Source organism: Mercenaria mercenaria, chromosome 9, assembly GCF_021730395.1.
Source record: "Mercenaria mercenaria strain notata chromosome 9, MADL_Memer_1, whole genome shotgun sequence".
In the NCBI taxonomy this organism is placed as follows: Eukaryota; Metazoa; Mollusca; class Bivalvia; order Venerida; family Veneridae; genus Mercenaria; species Mercenaria mercenaria.
This window is the reverse complement of record NC_069369.1, coordinates 76,306,495-76,327,185: the sequence shown is the minus strand read 5'-3', so window position 1 is coordinate 76,327,185 and position 20,691 is coordinate 76,306,495. Positions and strand designations below refer to the sequence as shown.

The following is a 20,691-nucleotide window of genomic DNA, read 5'->3' as shown; positions in this document are numbered from 1 at the left end:
AAAATTCTGTATTTGTCACTGCTTTTTCAGACTTGGCTTGGTAATATCTTTAACACATGTTGTCATACTCATAAAAGATGGCACAAAATTCCATTTTCAGTTTTCAGGCAGATTTCAGTTTTTTGATGCTGTGAGCTTAAGAATTGTCAAGTTTAAATTTTGCATCAGCAGTGTTGTATTGCAACTACAGGTTTCCAGTTTTAATTATGGGAGAAGACTGCATGTGCTCAATCAGACACAGACCATTGCCTGGGTAGAACCACTGACTTTGACCTTTGGCCAGAGAAAAATATGACTTGCAATATGTTACAAACTTGATGTTTGATAAGATACCTTATTCAGAGCATACTTAAAATTACAGTTTGATAACCTTATGGAAAGAGTATAGCCCTCCTGGTGTGCTGAATGAGACTTGATCATTTCACCTTGATAAAAGTTCAGATTACAGTCTTCCCTCTCCCCCCTCTCTCCCTCTGTTCCAAGTGAGGAAGTTGTCAGTTACTTGCAAAAAGGTAGATGATATTGTTAATTATTTGAAAAAAACACTTCTAGGTTAAATACAAAAAGGGGTTTCATCAAGGGCCAGTGATAGGGGTGGGCGGGTTTTGTCTGGGGATTTCCCCCTGCTATAGTAGTCTCAGATGCACTGGCTAATTCTCCTGTATAAAATAAAGTTCTAAATGGGAGAGCCTCCAGACTCCTCGACTATTTTGTAACTTCCCCATCTATTTCAGTAATTAATGAAACCCCTGATAGAGTATTTCAGTGCATCTTTTTAATGTAGAATACCTCCAAAAATAAACAAAACTATTAAACTTTTTAAATCAACCCTTTTCACAGCTGTTTTCAAGTGGGGAAGTTGTCAATTAGTGTGTACTTGTGCAGAACAAATTGGTACTGGTTTACTATTATGTTAATTGAATTCTTTTAGTATACATATTAATTAATTCTCTTATTTATTAATTGCAATTCTTTAAATATCTGTATAAAACCCAATTTAATAAAACAAGTATGAGATTTGTCAATTACAGTTATTACTGCAAATGAAGCCAGCTAGTTAGTTTGAGTAAGAAACAAAAGATAATTAATTTTGCTTTGTTATAATGACTGTAGAAAAGAAATACCTATTTAAATGAAAGAAACTAATAAAACTTAACTTTTCTTTCGAAATGAATAATTAGAATATAACAGCGAAATAAAATTTTGTTTGTTTTGGGTTTAATACCTTGCAACCACAGTAAATATTGTTTTTTGTTTATTTTTCTGAATCAGTCTCCACATAACAAACAGTTTATCATAATTTATATATGACTGTTTCAAATCATGAATCATAAAAAAGCTTTTTTCTCAAGACTTTATGGTACAAATTTGTAAAATACATTTACTGCCGATTTTGATATTTTTATCGGGAGAATTGACAGATTAATTTGGGTTTTACTTTATAGTGTTGTTCAGTGATAATTTCTATTAAATTAGTGATAATGCTAATGTGAAATGCTCTTCAAAAACTATAATAGATTACCATTCCCACAAATTGATAAGATTTATTACACAAATTAAATATTTAAAAGATACCATTTTTTGCACTTCAGAGTATGCTGGTATTTAAAGTATTTGAGGAAAAATTAAAGGTAAAGGTAAACTTTATTTACCAGCGCTTTGTGAAACAATGAACATAAGCTCTGTAAAGCTTTTGAGCGACCCTCCGTATTTATCAAGAACAGCTTAATCTATTAAAATGAAATTTTAATTTGCACTTATTATAAAGCTAGTATGAAAAGTTTACGAAGTACTTTCACATGAATGATGTTAGAATTAAGAGTGTTTTTTCTCTATCAGATCCATGAGATATTCAAACATTATCTCTTCCTCAGCCAGTATTTCTTCACGGAGGATAAACCTAATCGGTTCTCTGTCTGGTGTTTTTATAAGCCCGAAAGGACGTATTATGACGCTGGTGTCCGTCCGTTAGCAATTTTGTGTCTGCTCTGTAACTCTATAAATGTTCACCACATCGAAATGACATGCAGAGCGCATGTTTCGGATGGCTTGCTTCAAGGTCAAGGTCACACTTTGGGGTCAAAGGTCATATGACCTTGTTTCATGTCCGCTCTGTAACTCTTGAAGGATTTTGAAGAAACTTAACGCAAATGTTCACCACATTAAAACGATATGCAGAGTGAATGTTTTGGATGGCATGCTTCAAGGTCAAGGTCACACTTAGGGGTCAAAGGTCATATGACTTTGTTTCGTGTCCGCAGTGTAACTCTTGAACCCCTTGAAGGATTTTGAAGAAACATGACACAAATGTTCACCACATTGAAACAACATGCAGAGCGTATGTTTTGGATGGCTTGCTTCAAGGTCAAGGTCACATTTAGGGGTCAAAGGTCGTATGACTTTGTTTCCTGTCCGCCCTTTAACTCTTGAACTGCTTGAAGGATTTTAAAGATACTTGGCACAAATGTTCACCACATCGAGACAACATGAAGAGCGCATGTTTCGCATGGCTCACTTCAAGGTCAAGGTCACACTTAGGGGTCAAGGTTATACCGTCAGGCGTATACTGCTCCGCATTGCAGTGCTCTTGTTTTTTTTGTCACTCTTATATTACTGTAATGTCAGAAGTATTCATTAGTGTTTTCAGCTATTTTTAAAAAAATACTTCTCATGAAAACAGTTTTTACTTTTAAAGAGAAAAAAATTACAGCTAATTCATAGATTGAACCTTGTATAATTAGAAGGTTTTCTTTTCTTACGCAAAGAAGGTTTTCTAAATTTTGTCAGAATGTTGGTCGCACAAAATAACTGATGTTTACAGTACCTGAAGAATATGCTGCAAGGAACCAGCCCCTGGTACTGCCTAGTGGATACCCAAACTTTTTTGGTGCTGAAATTGGGGAAAGTCAAGTTTCCATATTTGAACATAAGGGCAAGTAACCTAAGTCTTACGCTCTCTTAAATCACAGGTGAAGGACAAATGGCTTTATTAAACAGAATGCCATTAATAGAAATTTTACATTGCCCAATTGGGGTTAAATTCACTTTTTCTTGATTTGTAGTTTAGTTTTGCGAAATTTTCACATGTTGACAGTTTTCTTTTAAATACATAAACATATATGTTTAAATGTAATGTCTGTTATTTTGGTGACTGTCATTCTATAGCATAGTACTGTACGAAGTAATGTTACATGAGTATACGTTACCGATAAGTTAATTTCTTTGTTCGAAAATGCACACTGCAATATACTATCCTCAAATGTACAGTGAAAAAGTACTCTTTCATTTCACATTTCACGTAATTAAAATGTCTTAGTACAATAAAATAGATAAGGTGACAGTGTAACTGTACTTATATATTCAAATATTTATAATTTAAGTTCTTGTTAATGATTTAAGTGCTGGTTGTGTCAAAAATATCCATCTTTTTTATAACCTAATACCCAGACAGGGCCATAATTTTCCAGACATTTTAATAACATGTTAATACTCTTTTGAAAAATGACTTGTTACCTTTTTGATCATATGGGGAATGGCTGATTGCTGACAAGATACTTTGATGGAAGTCAGAAACTTTGATTGCTATCTTAAACACCTTTTTCTTCACAGAATGATCTCATTGTAGCAAAATGATTTTAAATGGTTACCACATATTTAACATAATTTGATAAGGATAATTTATCCTTTTTCATTTTCCTCATTTTTGGGGGGCATTTATAACTTATTACAATAATTGATAATGATGATAATAATGATTACAGGCAGTCAGCCAGGTTTCCTATGTTTTTGAAAGGTTTCCCAGATTTCAGAGAACCTTTCAAATTTTTCCTATATTTTTGAGAGGTTTCCTAAATTTCAGATGACTTCCTATATTTTTGACAGGTTTCCTAAATTTCAGAGGACTTCCTATGTTTTCCCTTTATTTTTGAGAGATTTCCTAAATTTCAGAGGACTTCGATTATTTTCCCTTTATTTTTGGGATTTCCTAACTGTCAGAGGACTTCTTATATTTTCCTATATTTTTGAGAGGTTTCCTAAATTTCAGAGGACCCTACTATATTTTCTTAACATTCTAAGAGGTTACATAAATTTCAGAGGACTCGATCCCTCTGTTATAGAAGACCTTCTATGCATTCTTATAGTTTTGAGAGATTTTCTAGATATCAGAGAACATGTCCTTTAATTATTTTTCTATAATGTTTCAAAGATTTCTATATTTTTTTCTACCTTTTGAATGGTTTTCCAGCATTTTTGGATGTTAAAAATTTTCAACTTTGTAGAACTTAAAATCAGGCTGACTTTCTTGAAACAAAAAAAACAACACAACACTTTAAGATGTCACTAATTAAAAAGAAAATGAAAGTGTGTAATCTATGGAGTTTCTAGCACTTTTTCCTATAGAAAACACATTGAATAGGATGTGAAATAGATAGAAAATTGCTTTACAACATTCAGTCAGCAGGTTATTTGTTTTACAATTTTAGATTTCTATATCAGCAAAAATATCAGCTAGCTAAAAATATAATCATACTCATTTAAGACTGAATTTTCATTGTTGTGAAAATCATGATATTTTGGCAGTAATCTGATGTCAAATAGCTCTATAGTATGCACTCATTGATCAGCAAAGTGTTTTTATACATGACATTAGAAATAAATTTTCTGATTTTTTTTTCAAGATTTAACCTTTACCCAGCAAAATTTTATAGTGTTGAACAAGGGACAGGACTGGTCTATAGCACACACAGTTACTATAGACCAGCAATTTATATAAAGAGTCAAGTAGTAGGTGCAAATGTTGGACTTTCAAGACATGCCAGCAGGCAGGCAGGGCTAAAATAAAAGGTTTTCTTGGACTTAAGACGTTTACATAGGATATGACAAAAGAACCATAACAGCAGCTTTAATACATACAGATATGGATTGTATTGATAAATCAACAAAGTTTTTGTCTTTTTTGTAAAGTAACAATAGTGGTTATGGAATTAAAGTCATATTATGAAAGGATTGAGACTTGTCGATACTTAAAAAAAAAAGCATCAGAATATCAAAGCAGATGTTAGCAGTTGACATTCAATAGCACTAATTGCGTGTCTATAAGCACTTGACAAGAAAGGTATTGGAAGATTATGGGGATCTTGGCGATTATCGCACGTTTCAAGCACTCTTTTAATCTTTCCTCTGACTTCTGCCACGGAAGGCGATGTTTTTCACGTGTGCATGAAAGCCTTGATGATTGACTGGAGAGATCAGAGTAAAGGTGTGACAAATTCAGGGCCTAGACAGAATAAATGGTATAAGTATATCATACTTTAAGATTTTTAAAGGGAAATTTAGTTCATAAAATTTGATATAAAGTGATTAGACCAGGCTAATCTGTTGTTTGAGCAGTTTTAACAAACTTTAAAAGTTTACACTGGTTTTGGAATAGATTTTGGTAAAAAAAATTCGCATTTTATTTCCTACAAATATTATTTCATACTTTGCTTTTTACATTGTTTCGACTAACAATCAAGGGATGTAACTGTGACCTGTAAGTTTGTTTTTTTTCCAAAAGATTGATAAATGATGACAATTATATGTAAATGATCATAATTTAACGTATTATATTATAAACATCTAAATATTTATTTCATTTATGCACTCTTTTAAAGCCCAACTATTGTTACTGGTTATGAATAGCAATTTGTGTCTTGTGAGGAGTCACAAACGTCCACACCCCTTGGACAAGCTGCACGTGCCACATGTACGACACAGATGATTGTCACAAATTATCGTCATGTGAAAATGATCAAAAAAGTTTGTGAATGTGATGAAAAAAAGTTGGTAAAAGTGATGAAGAAGTTTTCTGAATGATTGTATGAAAAAGTGACAACAAGGTGGGTGGGTTGATGTATGTTGTGGCAGGGCAGAAGAAAATAAATTTATTGTATTTTGCTCTGTTTGAGGTCGTTAAAACAATAATCTTCTCTGAAAGATTTCACTAGAACTTCTCACAGAATAGTATGTACAGCCAGTAAAATTCACAGCAGAAACAATACAAAAACAGACATTTACTTGTGTAATATAAGAGTTTTATTGTGCAATGAACTTGCATTTTTTTCTGCCGTAAAAGTTATTTAATCTGTATGTGATAATAAATATATCATATTTATTGCCATTTTTGACTTTGTATAATTTATTTCAACATGCTTGTGCCCTAAAAATTCCAAGTATATATAAATACAAATATGTTGTATAATTATTTTGTCTGGCACCTAGTTAGTTTGAGTTGTTTAAAGAATAGGTAGATATATTTCATTTATCCTTGCTTCAGCCATTGGCATCAGCATTCTGTATCTCAGTTTTAATTTTGATAATTTTTGTAGGGATGGTTTGAAACTCCACACACTTGTTCACTGTGATGATATGACATGCAGTGCATAAGATCCTTAACTCTGTTTTGCTTTTTTACAGAGTTTTGCCCCTTTTTCTACTTAGGTTTTTTCAGTTAAGTTTTTGTATGTAAGCTAGTATCTCAGTAACCACTAGTTGGAATGGATACTTGTTCACTGTTAAGATATAACATGCGATGTGCAGGTAACAGTATTGCTTATAGATAACTCTGTAATTGAAAGCATAACTGTTTTGCTTTTTTCAAAGTTATGTCCCTTTTTTGAGAGTTATTTAATCATTTAACTATAATTAGAGATAGTTGAGCAATGCTGCACTTTCGTTTTACAAATACTAGAGTTCAGAGTCATTATCTATGAAAACTAACAAAAATTAATTTATTTTTTTTTACACACACTAGGCACTATTATTTTACTCATGGTGTTTGCTAACTTTTGAAAACAGCTGTAGTTCACTTGATGAATATTTTTGTTTGTTTATTATCATAAAAACAAATTATACTCTTTGTGTGTAATTTATTCTAAAATCATAGCGCTTTATTAAGAAACTAAGCTTGTAACAGTGAATTTATGAGCTTCTAGCATTTCTTTTTATGTAAGAAAACCAGAAAAATAATTGGACATTCCTTTTTTATTTGACATGTTTATACTTTTGTAAAGGATAATTTCTTTACATCTGTAAAGAAATAAATAATATTAATTGTACTGAGAGGTGAAATAAAGAAATAGTAAAGAGAGGTGATTCAACATTTTATTAATAATATATTTGGGTAGGTATGTAATATATTTATTATTATAAGTGATAATTTTGAATATATCTTTCTTCAAAAGTTTAATTGATTTTTTCAAAAGTTTAATTGACCATAAAAAATTTAATAATTTTATTTAATTGTGGTTATGAACATTTTGTCATCTTTCAAGATGTCATATGTATTTATATGGTGTAGTATTAATTCTTCATATGTTAATAAATTAAATTAATTTGAATGCCATTTGTAAACATTAAACAGAAAGGTTTATGGCTGAGTTCATTATACTGGGAACTTCACATGACATTGTTACTTAAATTGTGATTTTAAGCATTTAATCTTGTCATGATAAATGAAAAGTCAGATTCATTAAAAAGCCTCAGTGCAATGCAACACAACGCAATGCAACACAACACAATGCAACTCAGCACAATGTAAGGCAACTCAACACAACACAACACTAGCATCTTAACACAATGTAGGACAACACAACACAACTCAGCACAATGCAAAGCAACTCAACACAATAGAATGCAAGGCAACCCAACACAATGCAAGACAACTCAATACAATGCAAGGCAACACAACACAAGGCAAGGCATCTTAACACAATACAACACAATGTAGGGGAACTCAACACAATGCAAAGCAACTCAACACAACAGAATGCAAGGCAACCCAACACAATGCAAGGCAACTCAACACAACACAATATATGGCAACACAACACAACGCAACTCAACACAATGCAAGGCAAATCAACACAATGCACGACAACTCAACACAATACAATGCAAGGCAACTCAACACAATGCATGGCAACACAACACAACACAATGCACGACAAATCAACACAATGCATGACAACTCAACACAACACAATGCAAGGCAACTCAACACAATACAACACAATGCATGGCAACTCAACACTACACAACTCAACACAATGCACGACAACTCAACACAACACAATGCAAGGCAACTCAACACAATGTAGGGCAACTCAACACAACACAACACAATGCATGGCAACTCAACACAACACAACACAACTCAACACAATGCACGGCAACTCAACACAATACAACACAATGCACAGCAACTCAACACAATGCAACACAACACAATGAAAGGCAACTGAACACAATACAATACAACGCACAGCAACTGAACACAATCATAACAACACAGTGTAAGGCAACACAACACAACACATCACAACACAACACAGTGCAATAGAACACAACACAACAACAATAAATTTTATTCAATTCAATATCAACAAGTACAATATAGTCATACAAACACAATATATTCTTACATACAAATAAACAAAATTCATACAACATAGCATATTCATACTATACAATACAAATGAATAGTGGCACATGCCCTTTTTACATATTTCTGTGCCATGATATGCAGATATGTACATATTTACACACATGAAAAAAAATATGCACACAAAAACTGAAAAGCTGATAGTGCGCAAACAAAAGAAGTTCAGAAGTACTGTAACAAGTTCCGCAGGTGATACATCTTGACATTGTAAGACTGTTATGACAAGAAAAAGGTGTAAAGTCAATATATTGAAGACTGAAATGGTTAAGCTTATCAGGTAAACATGTCCATCATTTCTTGTCCTTTTATCTTAAATATTTCACCCAGATCTTTCAATGTTCCTGTTTGTCATAGTTTTCAATAAGTTTAACGACCTGTCGTTAATATAAAGTAACGTTTTATAGGGAATGTTCAGGACACGATCCCAGTATGAAAATAGTCACATAACCATTATGGAATATCACTGTCAGTCTTCAAATGAAAACTTCTGCTTAACATTGTTCAACCGTTCTTTCATGATTTTCAGATCACTGTTTCCTTGTTTCTGGTCAATACATGTGGAAAATAAAAGCAATACCGGAACCATTTTGTATCGTTGAATTTCATTCGCAGTCCTCGAGAGAAACCAAAGGGTCAGCGATTGATCGCAGTTTACCTCTGACTTGTCCATGACTTCAAAAAAAATTACTTTATATGCGTAAATGGTGTTCACTGTCATAGATTGCATACAAAACGGAATAATTGATACCTGCAAGTAACTGACAACAAAATTTAATGTGTTGGGTAATGTCCTCAGACATATTGTCTTCTGTCAAATGGTCAGGGAGAATACTTGCCTCAGCAACTTAGTGAACTTTCAGTCGGTCGGCATGAATTCTCCTGCATTGAGTGTACGCACGCATTGCATGTACACTATTAAACCTATGTTAAACCTAACCGTAACCTTTAGTCAGTATATTGTACACTAAATATGTGCGTACATCCAATAGGGGCGATTTAATTAGAGAAGTTATTTTATTGAGAAAGACATTCTTACTTGAGGAAGACATCACCTACTTCAGGAGAAGCCCATTTACTTGAAAAAAGACAGCACCTTCTTTAGGAAAACCCATTTACTTGAGGAAGATTTTGTTAAAATTTATTCTGAACAAGAAATATCTTTAAAAAATGATGGTCGGCGTTATGTAACTGAAGCACAAGTTATGGTATAGATCCATGTTTCGGAGAAAAAAGTTCAAACGTCATCATATCATAGAAAGAAAGCATTGTTTTACATGAAAATTTAACAGCATATGAAACATCTATATTATTTTACAAAACCATTGTCAATTTACACTTACATGTATTGAATTCCGGAAAGGGACTGCATGAAGGGGTCACACTTCTGACAGTTCAGCGGCTTTAAAAACTCACCATTTTTGAAAAGCTGTTACATGTCTTCGTTTTGATGCATTTGCAACATCGTGCGAGTGTTTAAACTTTACATAAGTAGGTAAAACATCGTTTTTGACAATTGTTTACATTTATTTCTTTACAAATGACATTCTTATTGACAGGGGGACAACTCATTTTGAATAATTTTAGTATCCAACTCTGTGGGCAGAATAGTAAAGCATGTATTGGACAGATAAGTTGTGTGTCAAGATGCTGTTTATTTACTAAGAAATCTGTTGTTTTGTGATATACTGCTAAACCTTATATATGGGCAGAAACCTGTATTTTAAATCTTTTGGCAATGTTGAAAGGGGCCTCTGTGAAGTTTTGTATAAATGAGGACAGTAGTTCTGAAGAAGACTGTGTTTAGAAATTGTGGAGGGACACACGACGGATACCAAACAATCACAAAAGCTCACTTTGAGCCTTTGGTGCTTAAAAGATGGTAACAGTAAGCAAGCAATATTGAAATACGTTCTATACTTTATTTCTGGAATTGTTGGAAGCAACATGAACCCTTACCCTACTTCAGCTTATTATCAAATTTGTCTATCATTCAGAATATGTACAGTACTGTTTTCACCGGAAAGATTAAATTAGAATTTAGAGTCTAAAATTTAACAGTATCGGACATGTTGTTGCAAGTTAGTACTGATTTGCACTGGTTAGAAATTGTTGCTGTAATGCAGGGTAAGAGTAAATGACTGTATAAAACAAATAACCTTTTCGTAAAAACAAAAGGAAAGGAAACTTAACAAAACAGAAATAACTTAAAAAGAAAACTTAACAAAACAGAAATATGTCCAGATGAGCAGATGAATATTTGGTTACGCACACCTGTTCAAGTGGTACGTATACAACCCGATGGTGCTGTAATTATAGAGGTTATAGATGACGAACGCGTTGTCATTTCACTCAGTGTCACACTTGACTCAGAGTGAAGCATTTTCAGCCTTTCCTCCAATCAGAGCCACTCTTACAAAATTTCTCATTATGGCTGAAAATACCGAGAATACCTTACCAAGCAATCCGATTGGTACATTATTCAGGCGGCATAAGGTCATACGAGGTCATAAAATCGTGCTTAATACGGCACGCCGAAAAAAAACTAAAGTGAGCAATTTGTGGTTATATTTGCAAGACTTGCGTCCTTTTTTTTCCCCCCCAAACATAAATCCATGTGCTTAGCACATATGCTTTTCTGACAAAGTAAAGGTTACTGTACTTTCAAGTTTGTTAAATAATGTACAGAGAAACAAATGCAGCATACTCTTTAAATATTTTAATTTTATTAGATTTGTGTGAGTGTGTGTGTTTCTAATTTGTTGAGACCAAAATTAGTCATGGTGTATATTATCTCACCTAAGTAGTGTGGTTCATATTTAAAATATTTGTACTTTGTGCTCGAGATTATTTAAAACAATGATAACTTTTTACTATACTATTTACGTAGTAAGAAACAACTTGTATCTTGAAAATATTTCAGTAGTACAAATTTTACTGATAAAAAATGTCCCCCTATTTGTTTCACTAGAGTCAGTGTTGTTGCACAAAACAAAGTTAATAGTTTGACTCTTGGAGGTTGCCATTGCAAAATAAAAAGGGAGATAACTTTATTAAGACAGTACACACTTTTTTAGAGAATGCACAGTCTAGCTCTAGGTCTGGCCACCAGACTCTTAGATGTTGATGACTTAGTAGAGGTAGTGTACAGAAAATAAGTACAAAAATTTGTTTATCAATGTCTGAAATATAATCTTTTAAAAAGTTATTCATTTCTACACCTGCAGATTGTGCTGTGCTTCTCTTAAAGTGAAAAAAGTATATATATTATTTCATGAAAGTTACTTCCACTTTCATGAAATTAATGCCATGATTTGATAATTAATACTTTCATTTAGTTTAACAGTTCAATGTATATAGTTATTTACCTGATTTGTTCATTAATCAATTATATGTTTGTTCCTTAATTTGCTTGTTATTTTCTTCATTCATTCATTTTGTTTGTTTGTTGTTGTTTTTTGTTTGTATTTTTTGTTCATTGGTTCATTTGTTTGTTTGTTCATTCGTTAATTCATTCATTCATTCATTTGTTTGTTTGTTTTTTCTTGTTTTTTTTCCCATTCATTTGTTTGTTTGTTCATTCATTCATTCATTCATTCATTCATTCATTCATTCAGAAAAAGCGATGGGAGACCCCCCTTTATGAATAATACTGTACCAAGAAAACTTTGGTGAAGAAATTCAAAGCACATGTTTACTTATAATGAGGGATGCATTGTTTTTGGTGCATAATGTCAGACACACAGGAAGTTGTGTTGTTTTGTTTACTCAACCATTAAATTTAATTATGTTTGGTGAGGAATCAAGGGCCTATAAATAATAAACTTATTAAATTCATCTAGTAAATGGTTTGCCCTTTACCTGTTTGGAATGGTGTTGTGAAGATGTGAGTTTAGGATGGTAAAAATGAGATATTAAAGAGACAATATATTGCTTCTACAGATAAGTCCTAATATCCAAAAAGGTAGTAGTGGTCTAGTGGTTAAGCTATTAGTCAATTATGGAGGTCATGGGTTCAAGCCTTACTTGGGTCATTGCTGCACTGCCTCATATGAGACCAGTACTGGTTTTTAGCTCGACTTTTCGAAGAAAAAGTAGAGCTATTGTACCCGCCCCGGTGTCGGCGTCGGTATCCGAGTTGGCGTCGGTGTCGCCATTGGTTAAAGTTTTTGATAAAGTCAAATATCTCTAACTATCAAAGCTATTGATTTGAAACTTAAAATACCTATTTACTATCAAAGTCTACACCAGGAGAAACAATCCCCATAACTCTGGTTTGAATTTTGACAGAATTTTTGGTTAAAATTTTTGATAAAGTCAAATATCTCTGTTACTATCAAAGCTATTGGCTTGAAACTTAAAATAGTTATTTACTATCAAAGTCTACACCAGGAGAAACAATCCCCATAACTCTGATTGAATTTTGACAGAATTATGCCCCTTTTTAACTTAGAATGTTTAACTTAAAATGTTTTGTTAATTTTTTTTGGATAAAGTCAAATAATTCTGTTACTATTAAAGCTTTGGACTTGAAACTTAAAATAGTTATTTACTATCAAAGTCTACACCAGGAGAAACAATCTCCATTACTCTGGTTTGAATTTTGACAGAGTTATGTCCCTTCTTAACTTGGAATTTTTTTTACTGGCAAAGCTCTAATTCAGAGTCAAGCACTGAGAAAAGTCGGATGTGCTGTCTTACGGACAGCATTCATGAAGTGGACTTGACAGTGATTTTAAAAAGCCAAAAGCTTTCATCATAATGGGGCAAAAATATATATTAGTATCAACAATTGCTAAATTTTTGTAACAGATAATTATTTTTATTATATGTATCTATACATTGTAAAAAAGTCATAAATACATATGATTTATGTTGATAAAGGAATTAGTTCCATCTACATTGTAATTTGCTACAGACTGTTTACCCCACCTCCCTCAACTTTTTATTAGATAGATTTTCTACACATTTTACAGAATCTACTACTGTTTTTTCTTTTTAAGAATAAACATTGAATCAATTACATAAAGAAAGATACTTTTGAAATTTCAAGAAATGAATACAAATATTTGAAGATATTCTTATTTAACCCTTACCATGCTAGACACGATTGGTTTTGCCTTTGCGACCAGTGTAGATCATGATATGCCTGCACATCTGAGCAGTCTGATCATGATCTGCACTATTTGCTATTCAGCCAGTATCTTTTTGATAAGCACACCTTTTAACAGTTAATGGTACTGTCCAAATTGGAAGATGGACATGTTCATCATAGAATTTTGCATGGTAAGGGTTACGGGTTGTTTTCCAACCAGAAAGAACTTTATCCAGATGCAGTAACAGAGAATTTTTTGTGTGCAAATATAAGCATAAAATTCTATGTACATATAGGACAGCACAGAACATACATAATTTGTTTTAGGTCGATTGTGAAGAAAGTTCTACAACTTATATTAATCACTCTCGACACCTCATTCCTGATGGAATCCATCACCACAAGGCTATGAGAGAAGAGGCCAATTTCCCTTTCAATGCTGAGCGCCAAGCAAGGGAGTTACTGTTACCATTTTTCACGTCTTTGGTATGACGCAGCCGGGGATTGAACCCATGACCTGCCACTAGGCAATCGAGGTGGAACATAACTTTATTAAATTAAATTCAGAAATTTATTATAGTGATACAAATGTACAATGCAATAGATTTATACAAATTCACATGACATGGTATGATTTTAGTGTGTACATGAACAAGTTTATATCTAAAGCATGGTACTAATTCAACTAGCGACATAGTGTTGTTGTTTCCTAAAAAAAAAAAAAGAAAGAAAAAAGCATACATGTATTTCGTCACTGCAGTGCAAACAATCGAAAAAAGAAAGAAAGACCTGTGCCCTTATGGCCAAGAACCGTGTCGTTCAACTCTGGCAGTACTTCTTAATGTGGAAGTGGCAACCACTTTGAATTGATCGTATAATTGATAAAACGTAATTGAATTATTTAATAGCGTAAACAGGATATCTTAATATTGATACTATCTCGTATCATTTTTTGATATTCAGAAAAATGATAATATTTTGTTAGCGACTTACGAGTGACCTGGGAAATTTTGAGAGGTTTGGGTGTTTTATTTGTTCTATGAGAAATCATGTTATAATAAGTTGAATATAACTTTTAATAAAAATTGATGGAGTAAGGCAAATATGTTGATTCACTGGTCAAATGAAATTTTAGAAAGTTGTTTCAGCAAGGTTAGGTAGGGTTAAACATTTGAAATAATTTCAATCCTGTTTCTTTAAAAGTTGAAAGAAAGTTAAATACAAGGGGAAATTGAATTCTCTTGCTTTTTTCAGCAAAAATAACAATCCATTATAGCTTTTAGATGATCTGTTTCACTTTAAAAGAAAACAAATTTAAGTGAGCCATTATTAAAAGTATTTTAGGATAGAAAGAATGTTATTAAACATGAAAAATAACAATTATTTTGCAGATTTATAACAGAAAAAAAAACATGAAATTCAAACCAAATGATCACAGGAAGTTAAAAAAATATTTACTGTAAAAAAAATTGAGGCCATTAGATAAAAAAAAATATGAAAGCATCTGGTGACCATTAGAGATAAAAAATAAAATAAAAAGGAGGTTGTGTGAAAAAAAATATATACCCCCTTAATATCTTTTAAACCCTATTAGAAGTTGTTATATAACTTGTGGTGAAATTTCACATCAAAATGGTGAGGGGAAAAAATGAAGAAATAATTCACAATTTTATTTAAAATTAGAAATCTATTAAGGAATATTTCCAAATTATAAACCTGTTAAATCAAAACATGACAAGGTTTGCATCACTAAGAATGTATCTTTGTACAAAGTGCTAGATCTCCGAAGTCTGGTTGATTGGTATATACAGGAATTAGTATGTCTGTATAAGGTTTCAGTGAACATTATTCAGGATGTAGGCTGACTGATATCTGCTGTGTTTCCTGCATGAAGTCTTACAAATTGCCTTACTGCCAGACCTAAACTATCATAGGTTAGGTTTTGGATGACATTGAGAAGTAAGGTTCATGCTGTGTGGACAAAAAAATGAAAATCTCTCTTAGTTATCGAAGAAATGTCATTGATCAGCATTTACACCATTCTGTTTTTCTTACATGCAAATTATAATTACTGCAGATAAAATCGGTAGCTTTTCTTTATCATAACCACCAGCTTGATGATTAGAATATTATGGGACTTTTTTTGGCTGGACTATTGGAAGAAGAGGTAGAGCTATTGCACTCACTAATATTCATTGGCAATGGTCGTCTGTGTCTACATCCCCATCCTGATTTGTTTGTATGAAATCTTAGTGGTGGGAATGGATTGAATGTTTGAGAAAAGTGCAAGATACTAAAGACACACTCCCATTGTCTAAGCTTTCTGAGCACAATCATGTTAACACACAGACTTTACTTGAAATGACAATAGTTGAATGAGACTAAGCTGCAGAATTTTTTTTAGAATTTTGTCAGGTGGGCAGAAAAAAATCAGGGATGATAAGATGACTGGAAAAGAACGGTATGGTTTTACAAATTATCAGCTTACAAGTAAAATGGTACAATTACAACATGGGTGTATTCATGAAAAATATCTTGTAGCTTTTCTGGATCTGGTATGATATAAGCTTATCCTTTATTGTTGTTGATCAGACGGAATTATTTACGTCACGTAAAAACGTGTGAAGTTCTGATCAAGTCTTTTATTATAAAAGCAGCTTTTTTCAGATTACTATGAGCCATGTTAAATATTATTGCGGAATATCATTTTTTAGTTTCACCGTTTTATTTGTAAAATCTAAATCTCATTAGTGCATTGGTTGATAAACCTATTATAGAAGTCGTATTAAAAGTAAACAATTTGTTTTGAAGTAGGTTAGTAATGCGTGAGAGCCAAATAATTTATTAAGTTGACCATAAATTTGCTTTAGATTAACTCCTTGCTTGAACTAATTAATAAAGTATCTGTTACATAATTGCAGTCTACTGCATAATGCAAAAAAAGTTCCCTTCTTCATCAATGCAGTGACTGTATTGAAAATATGATTAATCCACAGGGTTGGGTATAGCAACTTACATTTGTTTATACTAGGATATATTGTAACATTTCAGTCAACTGATACTGTTATAAGAACTGCAATATTTTTCAAATATGAGCTGCGCCATGGGAAAACCAGCATAGTGGCTTTGCGACCAGCATGGATCCAGACCAGCCTGCGCATCTGCACAGTCTGGTCAGGATCCATGCTGTTCGCTTTCAAAACCTATTGCAATTAGAGAAACTGTTGGCGAACAGCATGGATCCTGACCAGACTGCGCGGATGCGCAGGCTGGTCTGGATCCATGCTGGTCGCAAAGCCAGTATGTTGGTTTTCTCATGGCATGGCTCATATAAGTCTACAATACTCTGTCTTACTTTAACAGATATAATTCATGATTTAAGTCAATGTCAGATGATAAATTATTTTAGCAAAGATGGGCATAGTATATCTTTAAATTTGTATCAGTTTTCAGTGTGCAAAAAAGGAAAAGTTAAAAATTTAACTAATTTTCAGTCCAGTTGAAGTCCAGTTGAAGTTATATTTCATTGATCAGATTAAAAACCATAAATACACAGTAAGACGAAGTGTCACACGCAAGACCCAGTTCCGTAGCTCAAAGGTCAAGGTCACACTAAGACGTTAAAGGTCATTTTTCATGAGAGTGCATTGATGGGCATGTCCGGTCCATATCTTTGTCATTCATGCATGGATTTTAAAATAACTATGCATGAATGTGTGACACAGTAAGACAACGTGTCACGTGCAAGACTCAGATCCGTAGGTCAAAGGTCCTAAACTCTAACATCGGCCATAACTATTCATTCAAAGTGCCATCGGGGGCATGTGTCATCCTATGGAGACAGCTCTTGTTTTCAAATACAATCTTATCATTAAGCACTCACAGCTTAAAAATTTCACAGTTGAATTTTATCCGGTAAAAGCCATTTGTGAAAAAAAAAACTACCATCTGTTTTAAGTGGCATTACATATTTACCAGTTTACTTTGTTTTTAGCTCGACTATTCAAAGAATAGGGGAGCTATCCTACTCGCCCCGGCGTCGGCATTAGCCTTAGCGTTTAAGCGTCACACAAATGTTTCAGTTTGCGTACCACCCCAAATATTTTCAAAGTCCATTGAGATATTGCTTTCATATTTTGCATACTTGTTTACCATCATGACCCCAGTCTGTAAAAAGGAGGAGGCAACTCTATCAAGCATTTTGACTGTATTATGGCCCCTTTTCGACTTAGAATATGCTTATTGTAATGTTAAAAGTTTGCGTACCACCCCAAATATTTTCAAAGTCCATTGACATGATTTATCGCTTTCATATTTTGCATACTTGTTAACCATCATGACCCCAGTCTGTAAAAAGGAGGAAGCAACTCTATCAAGCATTTTGACTGAATTATTGCCCCTTTTCGACTTAGAATATGCTTATTGTAATGTTAAAGTTTGTGTACCACCCCAAATATTTTCAAAGTCCATTGAGATATTGCTTTCATATTTTGCATACTTCTTTACCATCATGACCCCAGTCTGTAAACAGGAGCAGACAACTCTATCAAGCATTTTGACTGAATTATGGCCCCTTTTCGACTTAGAATATGCTTATTGTAATGTTAAAGTTTTACTCATAGCTTATATTATACTATCAAGCACTGAGAATAGTCGAGCGCGCTGTCAACTGACAGCTCTTGTATATATATTTATATATTTATAGTATCTTTAAAAAATCTAACATACAGTACTGATTGTAGATACAAACATGTTTAATTTGTTTTTACTTGGATACTGTATTAGTAAATGTTCATATTTTCAAATATGAAATTTGGGCATGACATATCTTTCAAAAATCACATATAAAAACTACTGAAAAAAAATTGGCAAATTAATCTGACATTTATCCTTCCTCTAATTTGCTAGAACACTAGTATAGTTTTTTTTTTAGAAAAAAGAATGAATCAAACACACTAGAATGAAAGTCAACTTCCTTTCATTTATTACACAGTATAATCAGATATTGCGGTTACGATTACTGGGGATAGTTGTTCAGTGTTTGGTAATTTGGTATTTTAGACAGGATGACTGCAAACTTTCCGATACATTTATGATAGCGCAGCTTTGATGGAGCTTCTAATTAAAGAACATATACAGACTTCTAGTGTGGCCAATGCTGTAGTTACATTGTAACATTGTACACATAAATAATATACCCATAATATACACATAATAAATGGTATCAAATTTAAATTTTTGTGTTCTAATGTTTAATTAGTAATTGTAGATACATACAATATTATAAGTATAACAGTTGATAATCGCATTTAGAGGAACTTTTTTAGTGAATAGGTATTTTCCTTATTTATATTTAAGTATTCTAATTTACATATTTTTGCTTTGGTATCATATCGTCTCGGACTCTCACTTTTCTTTGACTCTCACTTTTCGTTAAACTCTTCCTACTAGATTATGTGGTTTTCGTGCCTGTCGACTCTCCTTTAATAATGTGACAGCCTATTGCTTTTACCTCAGGTAGTAGTATACTACAGAAGAGATTTAATTGAGCGGTAGCTCTTCACAGCAGAACATATGATATTGACAGGTTGTTTAAATTGGAGTTAAATAGATAAACGAAGGATTTTAGAGGCAAAGAAGAGAAATAATTAGCACTTTGTTGAGTATCAGATAGTAAGCGAAATACACTGGATAATCTGATCGTACAAATATCCAAAGATTGTGAAAAAAGTAAACTATAGTTAGAGAGAAGAATAGATAGGTTGTAAGGGATATAAACACTTGCTCTATGATACTTATTTAAGATTTATCGACTTGGAATTTGATAGTCAATGGTGATGGAGTGAAAAAAAAGTTGGACAATGTTTTGAAGAGAAAATGATAATTATATGGGATACTTAAAAAAGAAGACTTTGTAATTTAATTTATTTTTTCGCTGAATGTTTTTGTCTCACAAAACAGGATAAAAAAAGATATAGGATTTAATAGTTTTAAAGGTTTGTATGCATTTAATATCATAATGAATTATGTTATAAAGGGACATTGCAAATATATATAGAGTTGTATAAAAAAAAAATTATATCTTATTTTACATTTTTAAAGATTTTAGAAAAATGGTACTATAAAGTTTTGATATAAATATTTTCATATATTTACATCTATAATTTACATCTAATAAGAAAAGATACTTCTGTTCATAAAAAAAGCAACAACAAAAAACATTAACCCATATATCTAACATCAATAAGTAGTAATTCATCCAGTTTTAATGCTCATTTAACAGATTTGTTTTGAAATTTATTATCATTTTCAAAAAGCTGTTTTTACCACAGGTTTTGTCTGTATTTAAGACTGTAAGATACACTTGTATTTGATAGGCTACTTTTATGGATTTGTCAGGCTTCCAAAACATAACTAATTACAGTAGTAAAATTTAGGCCTGTAATTTTCTCTACAATGCACGAGGATTATGTGCATGCTGGAATCTTAATTATTGGTTATCAGTGAATATCATGCACTCTTTAATGGCCTGTCCGTGAAATATTGGTATGTCTTTTAATGCAACTTAACATGTTGCATTCTTCCATTTATTGTTCTCCGATAAATGTTTCATCTGCACTAATTGAGACATACACCCTGTCTGGATGTTTCCTTAAAGGATTGACTTCTCTTTTGTCCACATTTGGAAAAAAATTTTTGTGGAGGTGGGTTTGAGGGTGTGTGTGGGGGGAAGGGGGAGTGTGTGGGGGGGGGGGGGTAGTTAGCAATCTTAAAAGTTTGCAAGGCACCATTTCAAAAGACTATGTGATGGTGTTAACCTTGACCTGAAAAATGCAACAGTAAAAAAATTGTTAACACAATCTGGATTTGTTGTTGTTGTTTTTAAAGCATGTTTAAAGCTATGAAAGTCAGAGAAACATTTTAACGAGTCTTAATGGGAACAAGTCAGATTTTGATTAAACTGTCAGACCAGACTAAAATTTACCACTTCGACCAAGTTATTTTACATCTATTAAGAAAATTGAGGGTGGTTTTTGACAGTTTATTACATTTAGTGGTCAGAGGCCACATTTAAATGTTATCTGTGGTCACTTTATGACGTTTGTCAATTACTGAG

At 32.7% G+C, this 20,691-nt stretch overlaps 2 protein-coding genes across 4 annotated transcripts in view; both read left to right on the top strand.

Annotated features, from left to right (window-relative positions):
• The window catches only part of LOC123547508 (tenascin-like), a 75,146-nt gene that overhangs the window by 27,823 nt on the left and 26,632 nt on the right, over window positions 1-20,691 (top strand). The window contains exon 1 of one of the 3 annotated variants that reach the window (XM_045334670.2): window positions 19,106-19,570. The exons of the other annotated variants lie outside the window; for them this stretch is intronic. The gene's annotated coding sequence lies outside the window, so the exon portion shown is untranslated. Of the gene's footprint in view, window positions 1-19,105; window positions 19,571-20,691 lie in introns of those variants that run through there. 3 annotated transcript variants of the gene reach the window in all.
• On the top strand, window positions 7,693-8,271 carry LOC123546313 (uncharacterized). The gene has a single exon (XM_045332513.2). It carries the CDS (start codon window positions 7,693-7,695, stop codon window positions 8,269-8,271), a length of 579 nt encoding a protein of 192 aa, XP_045188448.2.

Bases quoted from the DNA above. Each gene is read 5' to 3' on its own strand.
- LOC123546313 (XM_045332513.2), top strand. From the start codon at position 7,693: ATGCAAGACAACTCAATACAATGCAAGGCAACACAACACAAGGCAAGG.